The 24,474-nt window shown below is 38.4% G+C and overlaps 1 protein-coding gene across 12 annotated transcripts; it reads left to right on the forward strand.

Moving 5' to 3' along the window:
- The first annotated feature begins 3,106 nt into the window (after positions 1-3,106).
- On the forward strand, positions 3,107-24,467 carry Dap160 (dynamin associated protein 160). Of its 12 annotated transcripts, none has more exons than XM_043430885.1 (30): positions 3,107-3,239; positions 4,878-4,946; positions 5,333-5,486; positions 5,606-5,754; positions 6,094-6,279; positions 6,537-6,617; positions 7,980-8,045; positions 8,579-8,710; positions 8,994-9,020; positions 9,594-9,779; positions 10,343-12,006; positions 12,175-12,332; positions 12,690-12,891; positions 13,103-13,453; positions 13,661-13,741; positions 14,018-14,113; positions 14,906-14,914; positions 15,696-15,836; positions 15,932-16,058; positions 16,288-16,452; positions 19,854-19,981; positions 20,071-20,177; positions 20,263-20,335; positions 20,421-20,627; positions 20,749-20,991; positions 21,071-21,208; positions 21,349-21,577; positions 21,934-22,014; positions 22,823-22,996; positions 23,438-24,467. In XM_043430885.1, exons 2-30 carry the CDS (start codon positions 4,925-4,927, stop codon positions 23,587-23,589), a joined length of 5,529 nt encoding a protein of 1,842 aa, XP_043286820.1. In that variant the 5' UTR covers positions 3,107-3,239; positions 4,878-4,924; the 3' UTR covers positions 23,590-24,467. The 12 variants fall into 12 exon arrangements, with proteins under 12 accessions (XP_043286820.1, XP_043286831.1, XP_043286819.1 ...); XM_043430884.1 differs by having other exon boundaries at positions 3,115-3,319; XM_043430886.1 differs by lacking the exon at positions 3,107-3,239 and adding an exon at positions 4,210-4,228.
- The last annotated feature ends 7 nt before the right edge of the window (positions 24,468-24,474 follow it).

Here is a 24,474-nt window from a genome sequence, read left to right on the forward strand (position 1 = left end):
CGAATGCGTAGGATTCTCGTAGAAACAGTTGTTGGCTCACTTATTGGACGTCATTTTGGAACGCTCAGCTTAGACACTGTTTTGAGTGAATAAATTTTGTACAATAATTGTGATTTTGTGAAATAAAGAAAAACGGACTTTCGCCAAGGACTTTGGGACACTCTGTACATCGCATGTGCGCACTACCGAACGTTATTTCTCCTAATTATGATTATACCTCATGGATTCATTCATTAACCTGTAGGCGGCTCGTCGTATTCTTTTTTTCCCTTACCTTTCTCTCTTTTGTGTCTCGAACACGTATGTACCCATCGATTATCGCAACTACTATTCTTGTGCACAGCGAAGCCACCGGGGCTAAATGAAACATGGGAAAATCATAAGTCATCTGCAATTCGGTTTTTGCCCCTCACACATCGCATCTCCTCTTTTTATTTCGTGTCGTATGTCATCGCCAAGAAAACATGAACTCCGCGAGGCCATCATTAAATTCTCGCCGTTTCAATTTTTTCTGTCAATTTCCGTCGAAAAATTCGAAAATTCTTTTCAATCGGCACACCATTTTGTATTTTATATATATATTTTTTCCTTTTATTTTTTTCTTATTCCGATGCATTTTATTCAGCAAAACATTTTTTCATCTATCAATTCGTTTTCTTTGATAACGTTTTCAAAATTTTATTTTATTCTCTATCGAATTCACAAAAATCGATATAATATGAAGGGATTTCTTGAATTTTCCTTCCTCAAAGTTGTAGCACGTTACGAAAATTCAAGAAAATTTGAAAAGTAACTTCGTCACGAATGATAAAGTAATGGAAATTCTCTACTTTCGAGTTAACGGAAAAATGATGAATTCCCCAATTAGAAATAGAAATAAGAAAGGCCCAGAGAAACGTGAATGAGAAAATACATTATCCCTTCAGTAATGATTCACAAATTCGCCATTAACCTAAAAAGCGTTCTCGGAATAATGAAAACGAAAAAATAACGACTTCAGATTTTTGTGAATCACGGAAAAACTCATTATTCAAAATTGCAAAATGCACGAAGAACTAGAATCTCGAAAAAAAAACAGTAATTTCCCGTTCAATAGAAACAATGAATCCAACATTGTTATAATTTTTGTAAATTCCTTACCATTTATTAAACCCCAATTTATGGTGACAGAAAATTTTAATGACCCTTTCCTTTTATCGTTCCATTTTGCCCCGTTTTTATCTCGATTTCTATTTGTGTACGGCCAAATGTATATCGCTTATCTGTCAATACATATGTAAGAGAGAATACGAGTAATCGGAGTAGTACACTTGCGAGTATACATGTGTCGTGGATATAGTGGATATATATCGAAGGGTACATACGAGTTTTACCTGTAGCAACAACGGCATTCCTTCGCTGCTAATACGTCTTCGAACTCCCAGACTCCGTATACAGATATATAAATACAAATATATACGAAAAATATGTATATACAGGCTGTGAATCGCTGGCTCGAGATTTCTCGGAAGAGTCCTTTATCGAAGACAAGGACAACACTTGATTGAACGTTTTATTTCAATTATTCCTTTTTTCCCTCGTTCCTTTTTACGGTATTATAAAGCATACTTGTATAGAGGGTCTCTCGCTGCTTCTGCTTCGCGAGATTGCAGGGGATCTTTTCTCGTCGAGGCGCCACGGTGCAGCCGAGCATTTATTATCCCTCAGCCTTTCCCTCCCAAGATCCGAGAATTAAGCACAGTCGTACAAGGAAAAAAATTATAAAAAATGATGATAATAATAAAAAGCATCACTTTTTGTCCCTTTTATTTGTGAGATAATTGTTTCGAGACAAATGTGTAACTATTTTTGTTCCCCTCGGATAAATAATTCTGTGGGAACGGACATATTTCTTGTCCGAGGCATTTATAGTCGAGAGGAGAATTCGAAACTTTTTCAATTTTTTTTTTCGTATGCGCGTTTTGGGAATATACGTTTTTATTTTATACTCCGTTTAAAAATAAATTTTTTCAGTATCCTGCATTATTAATGTGTGTCCAATGGTTAAGTAGAAAAAACTTGGTTGTCTCATTATTCGTAAAAGCACTAAAAGTTAATATTTACTGTACTTCCGAATAGCTGCTACCTCTGATTTAGTCGAACGTTCAACAATTTTTCGGATCCCTTCAACTATTTCTACGTAGAAATACAATTTATAAAATTGAACTCGTAGAATTTAACCTGCAAACCCCTACTCCCAGGATTATAACCTAAAAATTGGGTAGACTGAACAATGTAGGATTATATGTCACTCTCTGTATCCGTATAAATGTATCGTCGTACTCTTCAAAATTCATTCTACAGGGTATTTTGTATCGTCGAAAAAAGCCTTTTCGGGAGTTAATCCTTAACATTTGTTGGCAATGAAAAATGCTCGAGATAACACGTGGCACGTTAATCGGCACATTGACCTCGCTGCCCTTGAGATTTAAGTCACCGTGTCGTCGCTTTCAGCTAGTCAACTTGACGTTCTTTGTAGCTTAATCGCTACAATAACGAGACGTCGCTTCGTGAGGGGCGATACTACGAATAATTAAACTGATCAAGGATAAGCAAGACGAAGATGTTCCGAGGAGACGTGGATCGCTAGAAAAAATTGTGTCATTTATGAGCCTGATTGTCTGTAATCGAATGGTGATGAGTGATCAATGTTAACTGAAAACTATTGTAACATTCAATGAAGATAGATTTTCTGTCAATAAGTGTATTCTGAGAACAAGAGTATTTGTGATAATTAAAAAAATTGTGAAGGCTTGAAATTATCGTTTGTTTTTTTCATATCTACGTTTTTTCGAGTTCGAATTTCTCCACTGTAGAAGATTGAGTTCCGAATGACCAGAAAGGGATGAACAACAATTTCATCCTCATTCTTTCGAATTGCACGACGTCAGTTAACCGTTTTATCGACTGAGATTTTTTCAGCGCTGCCATCTTTGACCAGTTGGATGAAGTTTTGTTTATCGATTCCCGACGGAGATTGCCGAAAAATGACGAAATTTTCTAAGCGGGCGACACTAGCGTCACTGGAGCCGGAGCGGCAGCAAGCCGAGTCATACGATCGAGCGTGTCAGTACGTACGCTTATGTCAGTGACAGTCGAGTGGCACTTGGCGTTCGAAATTCGTACTTTTATTCGCGGTGGTCAATTTCATTGAAAAGAAAAACGAAAAAGCAAAAACATACAAATTACTCATCGATGTAGTATGTTTTAATTCATATTAAATACTGCACCGTAGCTGTAAGCTCTAAATTAAACTAGGTGCACGTATAAAAACTCGTCGGTAGGTAACACTTGTTCGAGTTGAATGTAACAAGCGTGAAAAAGAGAGAAAAAAAAAGAAAGGGGGCGAAAAAGAATCTAGGTGATGTACAGTAGTGATTATAGGTGGTGGCCAATTGGGCAGTGCCAGTGGGCAGTTCCCGGCGACGTTTGGTCACAAAAAATCGATAAAAAATCAATTTCCTCATTTTATCAAAGCCCTTCGAGTAAAATTCTTCACAAATAGTTTCGGTCTTTTAAACTTGTAAACGAGTTACATTCTGCAGTGAATATTTATATTTCAAAATCCTCAAAGCTATTTCTATTTCTGTAAAAAATCTTTGGAATCTCGAATCACACGTGAAAATCTCGAGTGGTCGTCCAATTTCCGGGCAAATTACCCTTGAAGACAGGCTCGACTAATAGCGACTTCTCACCTACGAACAACATTTTCACCTACGAAAGCGCTTTTCCCTGCACCGTTCGCCCGTAATCGTTACTTTAACCCGAGTGAAATCATAACAAAACAAAAATCGATTTCGAATGGTAGTGTGACATTTGGGCAGTGACCGAAAGGAGAATCAATTGGTGCGGAGGCTTGAATGACGAGATTTGCTTGTAGTGTGCTGTAAATAATGAAGCAATGTGTTGTGTCTTATCAGAGGGAGAAGAGATCGAGACGATAAAAAGTGCTCTCTCCCCCACCCTTCCGTCTTATCGTTTCCTCCCATTTCTCTGTTCCTCTTTTCCTCATTCCTGAGAAAGAATACGCGCACACCCGTTGCTTCCTTGGCTTCGAACAAAAGTACTTTATGCTCTTCAGTTTCAGGCGTGCGCTTTCGCGTGTACCGCACACTTGCTTATCAAGCTATAGCGTGTAGAAAATTCCAAGTGTGTTACGAGTACAGAAACATCACGTGTATATATATATGTATTTATAAATCTGTACAAGAATTGTCCATACATATATATATATGTACCGTACGATCGCTGTATCTATTTTTATACGTATATAGATGGATATTTTATGAGTGTATAGTTATAGGTTCACGCGACAACGCTTATTCTTCGATCAATTTCCGCGAACTCGTACGATACTCAGGGACTTGGCTTATCGGGTCAATAGGGACCTAGGGCGGCCTAGTCCCTCCCCTCCCTCCCACCCTCCCCGTGTCTCTTCGCCATCGGAACGCGATTGTTCAAAATATTTAATACCACGCAATTTAATAAATAACGCCCGATTTTTCAATTTTTCATTCATTCAATAACCTGCTCGCCTTGTTCTTGCTATTTTTATTCAAATCTCGAGTACGAGTCACCATTATTTTTTATTACACTATATTTGGCGCATGGTTTTTTTTCTCCGAATTCCACCTCGCGTGACATTTCGCTCTTTGCTGTGGGGCGCTTGCTCATAAACGAGATTTTGATGTCGGTGCAGATTTTATTGTTACTTATGTCAGGAGCTCTGTTACGCGAGACACTACCAGCGCTGTGACGTTTCTAACCTTAAACTTTGACATTTGATATCTCTCTTATTCACCTCGAAAGCGATTCTATGAAACGCTTCTCGTTCGCAGATTAGTTATCGTCGATCACGATCGACCTGGTCGACTGAACTCACAGGATGGCTCTTCCACCGGCACCCGGTATGTTTTTTCTGTTTTTCTTTTTATCTTACATTGTTTCATTCTTGTTTTTCTGTCATGGTATACGAACATTTTTGAGCTCGTGGCTCGTGAATCACAGGCAAGATCGAGACAAATAACGTGCTCTCGGAACTGCAAAAAATTGAGCTTCATAGATATAAACATTTTTTATCGACATTTTATGGATCTTTTAGGTTTTCTATAACAAATTCTGTTTAAAAAATATTTAAATTTCTAAACTACATACATTGTTTCAACGCCTAGAGATGCAACTGTTTTCATTGTAAAATTTTTTTTCGAAAATTACATTGAATATCTGATTTTAGTTTTGTGCAATGTTTTTCTTTACTATAAAAAAAAACTCCTCATTGAATCGCTCAATCAAGGTATGGATCCATGGATCGTACAGCCCAGGGAAAGAGCAATGTACCGTGATCAGTTTGAGGCTCTAAAACCCATCGGAGGGGTTGTAACGGGTGAACAAGCCAAAGGATTTCTTCTGCGATCACAACTGCCACCTGCCATACTTGGACAAATATGGTAACTTTTCAAACAATTTGTGTTTTTGTCGCTGTTTTTCTTTTTTTCCGTTTCGATTTTCTGTTCATTCCGGTAGCATTCATGTTTTGTTACGAACGATTCCATTTTTGCGTTTCAAGGGGACTTTCAGACACCGACGCAGATGGAAAAATGGATATCAACGAATTCAGTATAGCTTGTAAACTTATACATCTCAAATTACGGGGACTGGAAATACCCAAAAGTCTTCCACCAACTTTAGTCCAGAGCTTGAAAGCAATCGCAGCAAGTACGAATCAGATTTAGTTTTTTCATTTTTTCAATTTGAGTTAAGAGGAATACGAAATTTTTAGTATTTTTAAATTTAAAGCATTTCTGGTGTGTAATGACTTGAAATTCACTTAAAAATATTTCAAATCGAGTTTCATTCGTTGAATCAATGAATTTTATGTATTTGCGCAATGGATCTGCTCGCAATGAAATATTTTTCAAATCTCAATCAATGTTTGTACTCATTTTCTCTAATTCTTAGATACAAGCTAACAATGCGTTAAACTCCATTAAACACTCAATAATAACTGGGTGTGGTTGATCGAGAGAAAAATTACAACGAATTTTGTCTTTATAGATGAAGCAGCACTAACAAACGGGAGTGGATTACAAAACCAAGGAGGTTTAGGATCTTTGGTGAACCTAGGGAACGCTTTGCCAGCTCAACCTCTGGCAAGTTCATCACCGAGGCCTCTAATAGGCGGAATACCCAATCAGCCCCCTCAGCCGGCAAGACCAGTGCCACCAATGCAAATTCCTCTGGGTGAGTCAACGACGGAGTCCGCTTTAATAGAAATTCCTCAATTCTACAGTCACAAATTTCCGAGGTTCTCGTCCTCGCGAAACTTAACTATCGACACTCTCGCGTTCCACTTTAACTTCCGGTCTGATAATCAATATCGAAAGCGATAAGCTTTCTGTCGTAATGAAGGAATATTTAGAAAAATAACAAAAGAAATAGACGAGAACAAAAAAAGTAAAAATTGCTGCATTTACTCTGTTCGAATTTACACGACACAGCTTCGTCACAATATAGACAGAGCGCGACAGCTACAAACACATCGTCAAAGCCACCCGCTCGCCCTGCACCCCCTTTTATGGGTATGTCACACTCTTTAATCCCTTCTTTCGTTTCTCTTTTTTGTACTTCTTTTTGTGTCACGCTGCTGTGATCTTCGAGTCTGTAAAATTGGAACGCTTCGAGTCTCGTCTCTTTTTCTGTAGTTTCGTCGATGTCTTTGCAATTTTTGACTACTAAACTTCTTGGAGGCTTTTCGGAAGCATCAAGAAATATTTTTATACTCTTAGCATGAAAAAATTCATTGACTTGCAAATCTTTTTTAATTTTCAACAAATTAATTTGCATTTAAAACTTGCGATTTTGGACGGAATGAAGGAATCATTGGTTCAATCCATACGAAATTGCAGCCTTCCAATGCTGCAAACTTCGATACCATGCCGTGCTTTTCTGTTTCCTCTTTTTCAAATCATTTCTTTTAACATGAATTTTTCGTCGTTGAAATTTTCTCTTTTTAGCTAAACATTTTATGCTTCTACTCAAGATAATCATAACAACGTTATTCTCTTCTATTAGTAACAGGACGAATACACATTCGAAATTTAAAATGAAAAATCATTTTCTTTACCTTAGTCAGTAAATGAATAATTCGATGATGGCAAAACCTGCTCCTCCCTTCAACAGAATTATTTGTCTTTTATATATTTATAATTGCAGAACAATTTTTCATTCGTTTTTTAACAATGCATTAATCATTACCCGGAATTAGCGTCCGTGCCCGATATCCGGAGAAAAAGTTGGGAGGGTATTGACAAGAGAATTGAAACTTTTGATGCAAAGAAAAAAGAACTTTGACAAAATATCACAGACTGGGACTAAAATAATGCATGCTGAGTTACTGTTAAATAGAAGCTCTTCATCGAAAAGTATTTTCAGATTTATAATTACATTTTTCAATCTATTTTTACTTTTACACGATGCTGGAAGCTGCTTTGTCTGAATTCAACGAATTTTTTCCTTCTTTCCATCGTTTTTTTGCGTTTACTCATTTTTCTTCTCAACAAAATCGAATCCCAATGATATTCTTTGCAATTTCATTGGCCAGCTACACAATGACTGAAAAAAAACGAAAATTCGTTGCATTCTTCAAAAGGATTTTTTATATCGTAATTTTCATTCTCGTTTGTGCTTCGTGTCTTTGTGAAAGTTGCAGGAATCGTTCTACGTGCAGTTTCCGTGTCTTCCGTCACTATATTTATCATCATTGTCATTAAAATGTTTTTTTTTCTTCGTTGTAACCTTGAGTTTACTCATGATTCGCCTTTTCTAATACTCTTTTGTGTGTGATTTATCTTGAATGTGTTTCAAATAACAAATTCACTTTCATCTCATTCGGAATTGGACTTTGTTTTTTGTTTTTTTTTTTTAAACTTTGCTGGGCGAAGGAAACACGAATTCCCCAGCTGTTGTCGCTGCTCCACCTCAACGACCCGCACCGCCGGGAAATATTGGTACGTTAGGTATCAATTTTTCACTCGATGATGCTCACTCGACTGGATAATCGCGTAAAACCGGTTTTCGTAGTGTTGACAGTGTTGTGTGATTTTTTTGTTCATTCTACGAGAATCCCTTGCGTCATCTACTGCATGTAAATTTGGTAATATTGTAATTCAAATATTCACGCTGGAAATATTGATTTTTGCGGAATTTCAGTGTTCGATTATTTCACTAAAATTTGAGTAATTTTGCGGCCTTGAAAACTTGACGGAAATTCATTATTTAAAAATTCGGGGCCAAAGAATTCGGAATTTTTGTCAATTTTTCTTCTAATCTGATTCTCAGAATTTCGATCGCTCGAAAAATGAGGCTTTTTACGAGATAGTTTGAAAATAAATTTCAAGTTTCTATAGACCAGATTGTGAGGGGATTCGATGGTATTTCACAACCGGAAAGAGCGAAAATATTTGGTCGGTTGATCGAGCGGATAAAATCTAAAAACTCTTGGGAAGTCTGGAGTATCTGAGATAAGTAAACGGCGTTACAGGGGCTTCGTTTGTCGCGACGAGTGGCGGACCGCCGCCAAAACCGGCGCCCCCTTCATTCCCGAACAGCCCGGTAGCCGGGAGTGGCGCTCCAGTTGGGCCGGCTCAACCGATAACTTTGACATCGACGATGGGTGAGAGAATGTTTCTCCTCTTCCTTCTACGTTCACCCCTCTCGGCCCTCGTTATCAAATGAAATCGCGATAACGATTATGCAACGATTATCTCTGATATCGGGGGAATATGTTGGTCCCTAGAAAATCCGGATTGATAATAAAATTCCTACACTTCAGAGTCCACACGAACACCATTTAATCGCATCGCCTGATTCTCCTCCATGCTCTTATGTCTTATCGAACAATCTTCATTTTATCTTATTATTCTCATTTCATAATTCTATTGTTTCTCTACTTACAGATTTGCTCGATCTTGCCTTCTCCGAAGGTACACCACGACACAATCATACTCTCTCACTTGACGCAACACTCTTTACAATTTGCTAATTTCCATGAATCTTACGCCGGCTCGCTTTCTAAACGTGTGCTTTGTGTTGGTTATTCACCGTTTGCTAATAAAACTGTTTCACACTTGAAACTTTTGATACCGTACCGAGATCACTCTGGTTCACTCCAATGATCGTTACATGGGAATAATACAAACTTAGTATTTCATTATCCATCAATTTTTGTTTGATAACATTTTAATGATTTCCTGATTGTTCAGTTGATTATCAAAATGCAGGTATACATTATAGAAGTATGAAGCCAGTCGCTTGATTGCTGTATGCCAAAAGTTATTTCGTTTTTGTTCAAATAACCCAGCAAGGATTTCCCATATTTTAGGCTAGAAAATGATTCTTTTCCTGAGTGTCAAAAGCATTGAATTTGTGCGCCCCCCACTCTAAATATTTTGGATTTTGCTCCGAGTTGCTAAAATATCTGTTCGCCGTTTGCAATGCTTTTATTTTATTTTATTGTATACGAGTAATTGACATTTTTGTGAATGCTTGAAACACAGGGGTCCAGCCGATCGCACCGGTCGCTCCGTTGAACACGAATCCTACGCCGATCGCAGCTTTCGGCATGGGACATCCGGCTGCTCCCGTGCCAGTGATGCAACCTTTTGCTGGAAGCGTCGTCCCTCCCATCGCTGCAGTGCCCGGAGTCGTGCCGTCGATTCCAGCGATTCCAGTCATTCCACCGAGTATGATTTTTGCATCATTGAAATATTATTAATGGACGAAACGTTAAAATTCGAAAAAATTGTTCGATAAAAAAGCCTTCGAGAACGATTTGTCGATTAACTTGAGCCCGATTTTTGTGTCCCTAAAAACTTTGGTTCTTTCAAATGCGCTGAAACTTTGGGAAATTTCGCTGCTCAAGGATTCCCTACTGCAAATTGTAGATTCTTTCACATGTTTCTGGAAGCATTTTTAACGATTATTATATTCATAAGCCTTTATAAATCGAAGAATAAGAAACCGAAAAAATCTCAAACTGCTGAATAAACTTTTCGGGTTTTCTCATCCATGAATAAAAAAATTTGATCGCCGGTGCGGCTCGCGTAGTTTCATTTTTTGAACGAAATGAATTTGTTGAGAAAAGTTTCAACGGTTTAAAAGTATCACTGAGACTTTTGTTGGAAAAATTGTTAATGAAATCAATTGAATTCTCGAAAAAATATTGGCAATTATTTGAAAAAAATACTAGAAGTAGCATTTAAGGAATAAAATATTGATTTGTACCTGTTGATGTTGTTGTTTTTAGCAAATGGAATAGCGCCGATGGGAGCAGTACCATTGAATCAGGTAGCGGCGGCGAATGGTGGAATAAGCATGAATACTCCAGTATCGACGAGTTCGCCACTGAGCACAACGGCACGACCGCCCAGTATAGATCGAGTAGGATCGATAGATTCGCAACACAGTCAGCATTCCCAACATTCGATGGGTTCGCCTCAGGCTTTGGAGTGGTCGGTGCCGCATCAGACCAAGTTGAAATATACGCAGCTTTTCAACACGTGGGACAGAACGAGATCGGGTTATCTGTCGGGTCCGCAAGCGAGGAACATAATGGTACAGTCACAATTATCTCAGGCGATACTGGCGCAGATATGGGCCTTGTCGGACATGGATTCCGACGGTCGTCTCGGTTGCGAGGAGTTTGTATTAGCGATGCATTTGTGTGACATGGCAAAAGCGGGTGAAACGATACCGGCGGCTTTGCCGGTCGATTTGGTCCCGCCGACGTTTCGTCGCCAGCGTCAGAGCAGCGTTTCTTCTCAAGGAATGCCGGAAAGCATTGATCCTTTGGCGGGAATGCCGCAGACCTCGTTCGAGGATAAGAGAAAAGAAAACTTTGAAAAGGGTCAAGCCGAGTTGGAGCGTCGCCGGAAAGCACTTTTGGAAATCCAGCAAAAAGAGCAGGCCGAAAGAGAGCGCAAGGAACGAGATGAAGCGGAGAAACAGGAGAAAATACGATTGGAACAGGAGCGTCGTAGACAGGCGGAAATCGAGAAGCAGATGTTGCGTCAACGGGAAATCGAACAGGAGAAAGAAGAACAGCGCAAACGTGCTCAAGAGCAGAGAGAAGCGGCGCGCAAGGAGATGGAGAGGCAACGACAGCTTGAGTGGGAAACTCAAAAGTCCCAAGAATTGCAGGATCAACGACAAAAAGAACAAGACATACTGCTCAAATTGAAAGCGAAAAATTTGTCGCTGGGCATTGAGCTCGGCACTCTGAACGACAAAGTCAAAGAACTTTCACAAAAAATTTGCGATACGAGAGTCGGCGTTTCCGGAGTCAAAACAACGATAGACGGAATGCGCTCAACCCGGGATACTCAACTCCAAGACATGGCAGCCCTTAAGAATAAACTTCGCGAACAAAATCAGCGGCTCCTTGCCCTGAGTCAGGAGAAAGCGAGAATCGAAGCGAAAAATAAAATCAACGCTGCCAACGACTCCGCTGGTCAAGAAGCCATGCGAATGGCTTTCGCCAATAAACAAATTCAGCTCAAACAAATGCGCGACAAAATAGCCGACTTGCAACAACAAATGGACGAAAAAATGGCTGATATTGCTAACAATAATGGACAACTTGATGACGTTAGAAATCGTATGAAAAATTTGAGCCTCGAGTGCAAACAATTGTACAACACCTTCGACACTAAAAGGCTTAAAATCCTCGAGTTGAGACAAGCTGTGGAGAACTCCGGTGGGGTTGATTACGCCAACGCTGCGTGGACCGAGAGTGCCTGGGAATCGGCCGATGCACAGACAACTGCCACGAGCAACGAAGCGTGGCCAGTCGATGACACTACTACCAATGTCGAGGATGTTCCCTCTGGGGTTGTCAAATATCGTGCTCTCTATGAATTCGTTGCTCGCAACGATGAAGAAATATCGTTCCAGCCCGGCGATATCATTTTGGTGAGTTTTCGATTGATGATGAGTTTATCGAAATCGCACAAAAATTTCCATTTATGAATTGTTTAGGTATAAAGAACTGAAAAAGGGGGAAGAGCAAAGGGCTACATTTTTGCACAACTCATTTCGAGGAAATTTTGCATTTTTTATAAATCGCATGGTTACTTGCAGGTACCACCAGTTCAAAATCAAGAGCCTGGTTGGATGGCGGGCGAAATTCGAGGTCATACTGGTTGGTTCCCGGAAGCTTATGTCGAGCCCGTTGATCCTGGAACCGGAGTCACGAAATCTTTCAGCCAACAGGACAGTCTCGAAAAAAGACCTCTCGAGTGAGTTTTTGCACCGCGCATACGTCGATATAATTCGATTTTCCAAAAATCTCTTTATTCCCGGGCGTCATCCTTTAAAAATAAATTGTCTAAAAAATTCAAGAGTTGCTCACATCCTGCTTGTATTGGAATTCTACCGAAACTACAACAGCTCATGGAACCTTTTCATTATAAAAATTTTCAATTTCATTGACAACCGAATGTTTTTGCGGAAAAACCAAAGTTATTTTAAGAGACGCATTCTCAAAGCTTCCAAAATATCCGGGCGGTATTCTATTCTTGGTTTTTTGGACCTTGCGAATACTGTCCTACATTTTTTGTTTTCCTCTATTCCTGCTAATATATTATTATTTGCAGGGAAATTGCCGAAGTGCCGGAAAATGTATCCGAAGCGGGTTCTCTGGGCGGTGAAGGTCCCGTGGTTGATACCGTCGTCCCAACGCTGGGTTTCGGTACACCTTGCAATTTCCAAGCAACGACTTTGTACCAGTATCGGCCGAGCAATCCTCAACATTTGACTTTCAGCAAGGGCGATCTTATAACTGTTCAGGAACAGCAGGTATTATTTTGACCTGAATTTTCAAAGGAAAATGGATTCGTTTCACCACGAAAAGTAGCATAAAAATGAATTGCAAATTGAACAACTTTTATCTAACGTTTGTGACAGTAATTCACGAAATTTCCTTCAAATGAAATAGACTTATGGAAAAAAATTATGCTAAGATACTTGATATTCCAAACTCACGCCTAAGTGCCAATTTTTTTTTCAGGACGATTGGTGGTACGGGGAATCCGTGACCGGTACAAAAGGCTGGTTCCCAAAATCTTACGTGAAAGTGAGCGCTGCCGCGAGTTCGGCACCAACGACGACGACGACGACGACGACGACGAACGGTCTCGATAATTCTGCAACCGGTGCCTCGGTCCCATCACAATCGGGAGATTATTACGTAGCTCTTTATCAATATGCCTCCAACGAGCCCGACGATCTCAGCTTCAACGAGGGTGAAATCATCAACGTCATGAAAAAAGATGGACAATGGTGGACCGGCACGATAGGCGATCGCAGTGGATTCTTCCCATCAAATTACGTCGGAATGTGCGACACCGCTGTTAGTCAGGTGAGAATCAGTATTTGAGAGAAATAATTTCGAGTCGAAGTTTATTTTACAATTGCCTTGAGCTCACTTTCTACCAAAGTACCAAAACGCACTATTGGTATAAAAATCTGTTATGAATTTTTTTTCCAATCGCATCGCATTATTTTTTCATGTCTTTCATGTACAATTCAATCAGTAGTTATGAGAAAAATCGATTTTTTTTTGCAGCAAATTACCGAAGATGCGGCCATAAACAAAGAGGTGTCAAATGTAACGGCCGCGCCTGTGACCTCAGCTCAAGCGACCCCGGTACGTAGTTTCAGCATTGATGAATGATAAATTTGTTTTTCCGTCCAAAAACGAGCGGGATCATTTTTTTCCCATACGTTTTTCTAATGTCGGAGTAACATTTTGGTTGTACAAGAGCTAACGTACGATTAACCGGCCTGGATTTTGCTGTAGATTAGTATTGCCGCAGCTGATAATTTGAATCGATTGTTAACGAAAAGGAAAAAAGGGAGGAGGCGCTCGGTTAAATTTTAGAGTAAGCTAGACGCGTGTGCGCATTTTATTGTGTCGTTTTAGCCGGTGGAAAAAACGGCCGAACAGCTCGAAGACGAACGAGCCGCGGCCGAGGACAGAGCCGAGCTTCCAGATTTCTCGGCGATGCAATCGCAGCAGGTAAAGCACTCGATAACGACAAAAACCAATCATTTTATCCTCGTTTCGTTATTATTCACTGTTTACCAATTTAAGCCCCTTTTTCGCCTCGTTGGATCTCGGTGTTGATCGTGTTTCTCTCGCCCTTCTTCCTCCTCCTACAGTAGATTCACAGAACGTTTTGTTTCAACTCTGATCCCCTCCCTACCACAGAAATAAAGACTTCTGATGTTTTTTCACTCTGAATGTCAACAAAGTGGCAGTTTAGATCGATGTTTGTATGGAAACTGACAGGTAAACGATTCCACCCCTCAGTGTATTGTTTTTCTTCACTTTCAATGTTTTTGTGCCACTGAAAGAGCGAGATGGATTTGTCGACATCTTACAACTCGAATTTCCCTTCAAAACGTTTTGCAAACTTGAAGTTTGTCAAATTATCAATAAAAAACGAATGATTCTCAAGTCATTCGTACCAAAATTTTACTTCAGTTGACTGAATTTGTCCATTCTACGACAGTCGTTGAAACTATTTTCAAATTTGAAGCTTTTAAAGTCTCAGGAGTGAATTTTTTTCTACGCGTTTGTTGAATCAATGAGCAATAAAATGTTCAGCTTTAAATATTTCGTAGCGCAATGCTAATTTTTATTTCTCCATGCAAATCAATCTCGCTCATTTTATTAAACTAAAAAACAAAACGAACGCAAAAAACCGGTGACTCTAATCGAATGGTGGATGTGCCAACAATTCTCGGATGCTGCTACTCGACTGACGTTCATCTCCGCTGCCTCATATCCCACTGCTCGCTGCCACAGTACTACAAGGTATCGCTTGACGTTGTCTCCCGAAAATAACAAGAAACAATGAAAAAAAAATAAATAAACCACCGACGTTACTTTACGCACATTGGCAATCCTCGACAACCACTTTTATCATGGCTTGAATCATCCGATGTCCTCTCAACTTTTGTACATCTCATTCGTTGAAGTAGAAAATTCGAATAGAAAATATGAAACTTCCATCCCCATAAGTTTTGTGTCTGACAATCTTGAGGTTTCTTCGCTTCTTTATGAACGATTGTTCATAAACGTTTGTACATAATCATTTGTATTTATTCGCATTCGATATGCTGTTATTTTGTAAAAATATTTTATTATTTTTTACATTTGTTTTCATGAGCAAATTATCGTTTTGCCTGTGTTGGAAACGAATAGCAATTCGTCGATTTTGAGCTCGTCGTTTGCACGTTTTTCCATCCACGACGATCCATTTACTATTTTTTCACACTACTGAGATTTCGTGGGTTCGGAAATTGTGGGGATTTTTCTAGTTTCTCTTTTTTGTCCATGTTCATCTGTATCTACGTTCAATAATCTGTTACTTTTAAGAATCTCACATTTCTTTTCAACGGTTCCTTATTAATATTTTATTTAAGCTACCGCAGTTGATCATTTTTTCTTCTCAATCATCAACGAAGTATTGTTGCCTGAGTCGAAATAATGCAAGTTCTTCGATGTTCTCAACCATCGAGTTTTCAAATGTTTTTTTTTTCGTTTTGTATGATACACTTGGAACTCATTCGTTTTGTTCGCTTTTTTGGAGCAGGCGCGCGGAAGGAAACCAGAAATCGTTCAAGTGATCGCTCCATATCAGGCCACCAGCGCTGAACAACTGGATCTTCAGAGAGGACAATTGATCATGATTCGAAAGAAAACCGACACCGGTTGGTGGGAGGGTGAATTACAGGTGAATAAACTTTTTGCAACGAATATTTCATTCCGAAAATTCATTGCTTCGTTGTCGGATTCTCGGTATTTATCGTTCATTTATTTCTTCGTTAGGCACGAGGTAAAAAGAGACAAATCGGTTGGTTCCCGGCTTCTTACGTGAAGCCTTTGACCAGCAGCAGCAATCGCAGCACTCCGGTGTCTCACGGCTATCAGGATTCGCCCACAGATCCGAACGTTGGTCAGTAATTGTAGAATTTTTTGCAAACCCTTCAAGCAAAATGGAGGAAAATTGATTTGGTTAAAAATAAAATAAATCAACAAAAGTAACAACCTTATATTTTCAATCAACATTTCTATTATGGATCTTCAATCAGCGGGCAGAACATTGAAGAGAAATTATTCGGTGCTATTCGAATTCGAGAGCAAAGTTTTCTGTTTTTGATTTACAAATTTTCAAATTTTTTCAGAACGTGTCATGGCACTATATCCGCACCAGGCTCAAAACGAGGACGAGTTGAGTTTCGAGAAAGGGGACGTTATAACAGTGTTGGCGAAAGAGGAGGAGGCTTGGTGGCGAGGCACGATGAACGGAATATCCGGAATTTTCCCCAGCAACTACGTCACCCCCATGTGTGAGTACAAAATAAAAGAAGCTTAAATTAAATAGAAATAAAACGAAACATCGCGTCAAAACATCTGTTAATCGTGGGAAAGTACTTTGAGAACATCTGGACGAATAAGATTGGGAGTAATGCGTGCACAAACTCGCGAGAATATAATTTATTTAACTTGACGATGACTAGAAAAGAATGCAAATTATTACGGAAAAGCTATTTTTTCCGTAACAATGGTGCATCGTCTCAAGCATAAATTATTCAAGAAGAAATTCGTAGATGGGCAAACCAATAAGTGAGCGCTCGTAAAACTTCTTTCAATCAATTTCCTTCGAAAAATCAGTTGGACTTTGCAAATCTTTGCGAATTCATTTCCTAAGGTTCGAGCCGAGTTTCTCAAAGCCCGTTCCATAGTAGACAAAAGGCAAGACAAAAAATAACGTTGACATTCTGCGACAGATCTGTAACCATTTGATGCACATGTGAATGTATACTTATTGAAAAAAAGCCTGATGCACACTGTGTGTTTTATCTTCACCCTCTTACCGTTATATGTCAAAAAGAAAGAAAGAAAGAAAAAAAGCGAAAAATGTGAAAATTCGCACAGTGTGTTTCGTAGGCAGTCTCTGTTTCTCTTTCTCGACTAATTGTAAACTTTCGCCTCTACTTGACACGCAGCATAAGGGTAGCAGCAATTCATCGCATCAACAAACCAAAAAATAAACAAAAACGAACAAAAATAAACGAATAAACGTTTGCACTCGTTCGGTTAAACGAGAAAAGAATGAAACATTTGAAAAAAAAAACACAAGAAAAAAAAAGAGTGTTAAAGAGTCATCCTCGTTACGAAGGAACCCCACAACGACAAGTGTCAACGGCCGAGACTCAGCGCGTGTGTGTGCGTGTGTGTCGATAAATATTTAAAAATGGAGAGAAAAAAAATCAATAAATTGTGAGTTAAATGGCATAGACGAGAGAGGGCGGCGGGGCGGGGGCGGGGGGGGGGGGGGGTGTAGGGGCAGGGGAAAGAATCTGTAGCGAAGATCGAAGAAATTGTCCTAGGTATGAAAAAAACAGTGCGAATTATAGCCAGGTCTCGATTGTGTATATATGATAAATATTACAGGCATATATAAATGTGTTATATAATGGAGGAATAAACGCAAACTTAGTTGAATATTTATCACCGAGCATAGAGGAGGAATGAATGAGGAACAAAAAAAAGGAAAAAAAAACGTTAAGAAAACTTGAGTGAATCGATAAGCAGCCCTGCGGTCTTCCCTCTACGAGTACCTTGTGGTTGGAAAAAAAGTAAACAAAACTGTTCAAAGTATCGAGAACGATAGAAACCACACGAGTAAGCATTGTTATTCTCATTGATATATTGTTTTTGTTGTTTTATTTTATTTTTCATGATAAACTGCTAGTCAAGTAAGGACGAAAAGCGTTTGGTTAACGAACAAAAATATAATACGAATCTCTCGTTGAACCGCAGATCTGTCGTTTATCTTGAAATAGTTTTAATGTTATTGATAAGTACGATCGTGTGTGTTTCGCGTAGTCTCGAGCCCCTTCTTCTCTCTCCCCCCCCCTCTCAGAAAAGAGAAGAAAATAAAAAGCGGAATAACGAAAATTCGGTGGGTGAGAAAATTTAGGATCTCTGCTTTTCTCTCTCTTTCTCTCTTCCAATTTCTCTCTCTCTCTCTCTCTCTCTCTCCTCTCTTTCTCTTTCGGTGTATACGAATGTATGGGGCATGTTTTCTGTGTAATACTCGGATATCCGTCGATTGTGTGGCCTAATACGAGAAGAAATAAATATATATATATATATACATCATTATCATATGTGACGAAAATAAAAGTGGGAAAAAAAGAAACAAACGAAACGAAACGAAAATATGAAAGCAGTTAAAAATGAAAATGCTGATACACACGACCTTCGTACACGATATATCGTTGAAACGCTAGAGAGAAAAATTATTTGTTATTGCAAAAGTTATATATACAAGATATAAAAAAGAAAAGGAAGAAAGAAACAAAAAAAAGGAACGTAAATAGATAGCATAATCATGAAAAAAAGATACAGAGAGGAATCACACAATGATTTGTTCCATTTCGACGATCTCCATCTGTCTGTACTGACTAAGAATATATATATAGTTATATATTTAGATGCTAGTATCTCAAGACAGAAATGAGAGAGGGAGGAAAAGCGAAAGAATGTGGTGGGACATATTGAATAGTTATTTAATCGATGAGAAAGTCTTATTGACCAGACAACATTTTCGAAGCGAATTTAAGGAATAAAAAAGGACAAATTATAATATTTATCCACATATATATACACATGCTCACCTCTCCGAATCATTGTAATACCCGTATATATCCAACGCATATAAAAACACTTTCACATCTCTCTGGATCCCATGGTCGTAACGAAATAAAAGAAGAAAAGAAAAATTAAAAAAAAAAAGAACCAAAAAAACACAGAAATAAACCAAATATGATCTATCAATGTTTCGCGGAGCGCACAACGCATCAACGACGAAAGCTAGAATTAACGAAATGCTATTATCCCAGCTTGAGATTTTAATTCAAGTTTTTTCAATGATTTTAGTGACGATTTACATGAAAATCATACATATATGGGTCCGCTACCTTTATAGCTATATTGCGCTTCGAAATTAAACTGTAGAACACAGAGAGAGTCTATATTGTTCTATAAGCATTAATACAACGTTGATCATTGTAGCCGAAGAGAAGTTTGTCCCACGTAGACAATACTGTTTGTTTGTTTTTTTTTATTCCATTTATTTATTGTTTTGCGCCACGCTCTTATTTTTCCTAACGTTGTTACAATTGCAAAAAGAAAACAAAAAAAAAAATAAACTATACGTACGTTTGTCGTTTGTCCTTGTATCGTCGGATTCTCAATAAAAAAAAAGCCGCATATACACAAATTATTGTGTTTTACGAAAGAACAACAAGAAAATAACGAAATTATGGTGTATTTTCAAATTCATACATATGCTCATGTATGAATATTCATTTTATTTGTTTGAATGGATGCTGGTTCTTTGTTTATTATGTTCACGTCTGATCGAAAAAATCGCTCGAAAATTCGGTCTCGTCTCATTTTTCACCTTTTTTTTTTTTATCGACGAAACGTTGTCTGTCTTCGTGAGTTTTTTTGTCTTTTTCTACTCAGGAAATTTTGTTTGATATAAAAGGCTTGTAATTTTGGAGGAATTTCTCTTTTTTTTAAATCTACTTTTATTTTATTTTGGGACGAGTTTCAAGGCCGTCGAAGTTTCAATATTTACTCGCCTCCCTTATCGAGGAGTTTTTATACTCGGTAAGTGTTTTATTGTCTCGATATCGAAGTCGTAAAGAAGCATGTGTGTGGGTTTTGTGTACAGCAAGTGAAGTCAGCAACGAATTCGTGATGTCGAGGCTCGAACCGTCCGAGAGAAAACGACAGGATTACATCAAGGAACTTATCGCTACCGAACAGGCTTATATCGAAGACATGAGACTCGTTCACGAGGTACTTTCAGTCTTTTGTTTTCTTTTTATTCATTTTTGGAATTCATCTCCGGTTTGGATATTCATTTTTTGAGAATTTGGCATATCAAGGTTTTCGAGAAACCACTCCTTCAGAGCTTGGTCCTCACGGTCGACGAGGTCGAAAGGATTTTCGTCAATTGGAGAGACATCATTGCTTGCAATGATAATTTCTTGAGGTAATTTGTTATTCTATTCATTTTTTTGACTAATTTTCACATAATTTCTCAATTGAAGATTTTAATTCTAATTTTTTGCACATAGAACTCTCAGGATAAGACGAGACAACAGCGAGGGTGAAATCGTCAGAATGATCGGCGATATTCTATGTGAAAACGTCAGTAGAAGTTTTACACGTTAGAAAATGACAATGGACATGAGTTTTGATGGTCTCATCGTTTCTTTTATTTTTCCACTTGAAGATTCCACGAATGTCGGCGTACATTCGATTCTGCAGTTGCCAAATATCGGCCGCTCACTATCTCCAAAAATTGACTGAAACTTCACCAGAGTTCGTTGCCGTTGCTCAGGCCTGTCAACAGGATCCAAGGACAAAGGGAATGCCACTGTCGTCTTTTCTCATCAAACCAATGCAACGAATCACCAAATATCCTCTCATTATTAATAAGGTTCGTCAACTTGATAATATTTTCCAAGTTGTCAAGCCAATTTTATCGTGAAAATCCTCATGAGGAGGAAAAATAGAACTTTCATTTGATCAGAGGTTAAATAATGCGTTTTTCACTTCAGATTATGGAACACACTCCCGTCGATCATCCTGATCGACAGTATTTGCAAGAAGCTCTGGCAAAGGCCGAAGAATTTTGTACTCAAGTCAACGAAGGCGTAAGAGAAAAAGAAAACAGCGATCGCCTGGAGTGGCTTCAGAGCCACGTTTCCTGTGACGATGGCCTCGAAGAACAATTGGTTTTTAATTCCATCACGAACTCAGCTGGACCCCGCAAATTATTGCACTACGGCGTTTTACACAAAGTAAATTGAAATCTAGGCGTTTCTCGCTTTGTTTCGAATAAGTTTTTACTGTTTACTTCTTGGATCGAAATATTTGCAGGCGAAAAGTGGAAAAGAGCTCGTGGCTTTCCTCACCAACGATTTCCTCCTGTTTGCTCAACCGCTAAAATCACTGCCAAGTGGACAACAATTTTCGTTCGAACGGAACGAACATTCTCGATTCAAACTGTACAGAAAAGTGAGCTTCTATGAGTGCAGTCATTTGTGAATAATTCCTCTCATCGTCGACTCAATCATCATGATTTTTTATTTGAAATTCAAGCAGAATCTCTTCCTGTATTGAGTGAAAAGAAAATCATAATTTTTGTCATTTTTCAGCCGATATTTTTGAACGAACTCTCGATTCTTGGAGAATCCGATGCGAGCGGAAGTGGCCACGAAACGATGGAAAACTCACTGCGGACGTTGAGACTTTGTGACTCGAAAAGACCGATTATTCTGCTGGCACCTTCTACCGGCGAATGCTCACTGTGGACCAAAAGAATTACCGAAGCGAGGAAACAGTTTGCCAAATATGAGAAGAATCTCTTGCAGAGGCAGCGTTCGAGTGAGTCCAATTGCTTCCATGACAAAATGGATATTCATTTTTGCTACGATATTCGTCCATAAAAATTTGCTGACTTTCAAACAGAGGAATATTGTTTCATTGTGAAAATCGTCGAGTTTTTGTCCAAGGATTAATTTTCAAAAATTATTTCATAAATTTATAGGCAATTTAACTAATTTTGGATTTATTTCCCTCGAGAATCGTCATACACTTGCTACATTTTTCGTGAGTTTCATAGAATTTTAATTTTAGACGTTTAGACACCGTTGAAGTACAATATTTTTCGGTAGTGCCAAAAGTTCCTTCTTCGATATGATTGTTGATAAATAACGTTGTGTATGTGGAAAAAAAAACAGAACAGGCACAGTTTGGAGCGTGTGGTCGAATCCTCGTAACAGTGCTCCAAGGTTACAGTTTGAAAACAGCTCCTGCAGTTGGTAAGCTTATCATCATCGTGGGGCTTGGAAAATAGTGTTGTGTTCGTTGAACGTCACTGAGCTTTGCTTTGCTTGTCGCATGTGTTAGCATATCATAGGAGCACGGGATGAAGAGAAAATAAGTTAGTTTTTCGGTCGACTGCACTTTCAATCGGATAAATAACGAGAAAAATTGATCCTGTAGAATAAATTTATATTTTCACATTTTTTTTTGTATTACTAATGAGTTAGAAAAAAAACGATTGTTGAGGAATGCACGTTTATTAACAAAATTTTATTGCATGCTTGTAGTTCGCAGGAGACCCCCGAAAGGCTGTCTTAGACTCGTTGTTGTCGAGGCTGAAGAATTAGATATTCCAAAAAATATTAACACTAACGGAACGATGAGCCTTGATCGCCGATTTTATAAACTGCTACGACGTTCTGCGACTATTAACAATATACACACGTTAAATAGATACCGAAGAAATGAGCCATTCGGTAATAACAAAGAAAATGTACTAACAAACGAATGTGACTCATTACTAACGTTATTCGTGGACTCTAACTTGATTGTTTTGGTAATCGCACTCTATAATGCAGGCTTGCACGTTGCAACTAACAGCGAATGATTTTTTTAGTGTCATGGCTGAGTCAAAACGTTTCTTTAAAAAATCAGAAATTTTGTCTCTGCAGTAGGATTTGTTCTCTTCCAATAATTCATTCCAATTTCCTTGTTATTATTTTTGTCAATTTTTTTTTCATGGGGATCTTAATTTTTCTATGCCTTTATTATTTTTTGCTCAAAAAATCTTGTATTCTGGCTCAGGTAAGTGTAACGCATTCTGCAAAGTCTCGATGGGATCGCAGGAGGAGAGAACGAGCGTTGTTCCTGGAACGGATTGTCCCCTTTGGGATGCATCGATGCAGTTCCAAGTTAAGGATCTTATCGAGGATACTCTTTGCATCACAGTTTTTGACAAAGGCTATTACAGTCCGGACGGTAAGTTATCACAACGATTCTATTTCCAAAATGAAAGAATTAGTGTTAAAAAAATTCAAGTTTTAGTACTCCTTTTATTTTTAATAATGCAAATTCTCACAATCATTCGCGTCGAATCTCCAAATACTGATCAATAGCAATAAAATATTTTTCTGCTTAGAGAAAAATCTACAATGAAACGAATCGTGTCCATTGAAATTAAATTATTTTAAATCGCACCGACTTGAGACGCTCTCGAAAAAGAGTCAATCGTAATGAGAGTCTCGTAGTTTTTGAGTTACAGAAATAACAAACTCGATATTGAGTTTGTTATTTGGTTCTCCTTTGAAACTAGATCCAATTCAACGATCCAGCCGATTGACTCAGTTTAATTGCATGTTGAATTCGTACATTATTATTTGCCACAAAAAATAATAGCAATTCGTTTGTTTTTGACTACAGATTTCCTGGGCCGAGCTGAAATTCGTGTCGCGGACATAATGCGAGACAGCAAAGACGCGTGCGGTCCGATACAAAAAAGAATAAAACTGCGTGAGGTTGAGCGCGGCGAAGTTGTGTTGAAGCTCGATCTGCGTTTGTTCGGTAGTAGGTGAGAGGGAAGGTGAAACTTGGAGGAATACTGGAGCTCGAATTCCAATATTGCGTGTCTGAGAATAAGAGCGAAATTTCGCGATGCATGAAAGAGAAAAAAAAAAATGAATGAAAGATTGGGTATCTGAGGATATTCCGGAGACAACCCGGTGCGCGTCCTATCCCAGCAATAAATTAGAGTTATGTACCATTCGAGTATTACGTTGTAGATTAAGAAATAAGTGAAATTTTCAAAGAGCAGGAGAAAAAAATAAAATGGAATTCTTTTCGTAAATTTACGAATAAAAAAAATAGAGTCAAAACGATTTTAATCAGTGGACAAAATTTATCATGGACAAAGAAATTAGCACGTGGGTGCATAAGTTACATTCTTTATGATAAATATAATAATATATTGTCGATCGTGAACACACACGTTTATATATATATATATTTTTTTGTGAAAGGAGAAAATACACAGAGACTTGATTTGTGACTCGTACAGACTTATCGGCAGCTCGCTGTTGCCTCGAGCCGTCAATAGCTCAATTATTCATTTGTAATACACTTTAAATACATTTTTTGACGTACACATATAAATATATCGATATAATATCTAGTCGCTAAGAGATACATTGGTAAAAATGAGGAAGGCAGCGTTCCATAACACACATTCATACATAAGCGAATACCATTTTGGACATTTATCGTAAACGATTACGAAACAAAGTTTTTTACTTTTTTTTTCTCGTTTCCTTTTTTCTTTTTCAAAGATTAACTTTGTTTTGAAACTTTTGTCAAGGCGGTACCGCGTACGTACGAGTATCGGAGGTTACTTTTAATAAATGTACAATATTGCGAACGACGATTAAACGGTTTAACGACCGCTCGATTTCTTTTCTATAAAT

The sequence above is a fragment of the Venturia canescens genome, chromosome 10 (genome assembly GCF_019457755.1).
Source record: "Venturia canescens isolate UGA chromosome 10, ASM1945775v1, whole genome shotgun sequence".
NCBI classification, from domain to species: Eukaryota; Metazoa; Arthropoda; class Insecta; order Hymenoptera; family Ichneumonidae; genus Venturia; species Venturia canescens.

Excerpts from the sequence above, each read along its gene's own strand:
- Dap160 (XM_043430885.1), top strand. The coding sequence starts at position 4,925 with ATGGCTCTTCCACCGGCACCCG. Across the intron at positions 9,780-10,342 it reads GATTCCAGTCATTCCACCGA|CAAATGGAATAGCGCCGATG; the intron begins GTATGATTTTTG and ends TGTTGTTTTTAG. Across the intron at positions 12,892-13,102 it reads TAACTGTTCAGGAACAGCAG|GACGATTGGTGGTACGGGGA; the intron begins GTATTATTTTGA and ends TTTTTTTTTCAG.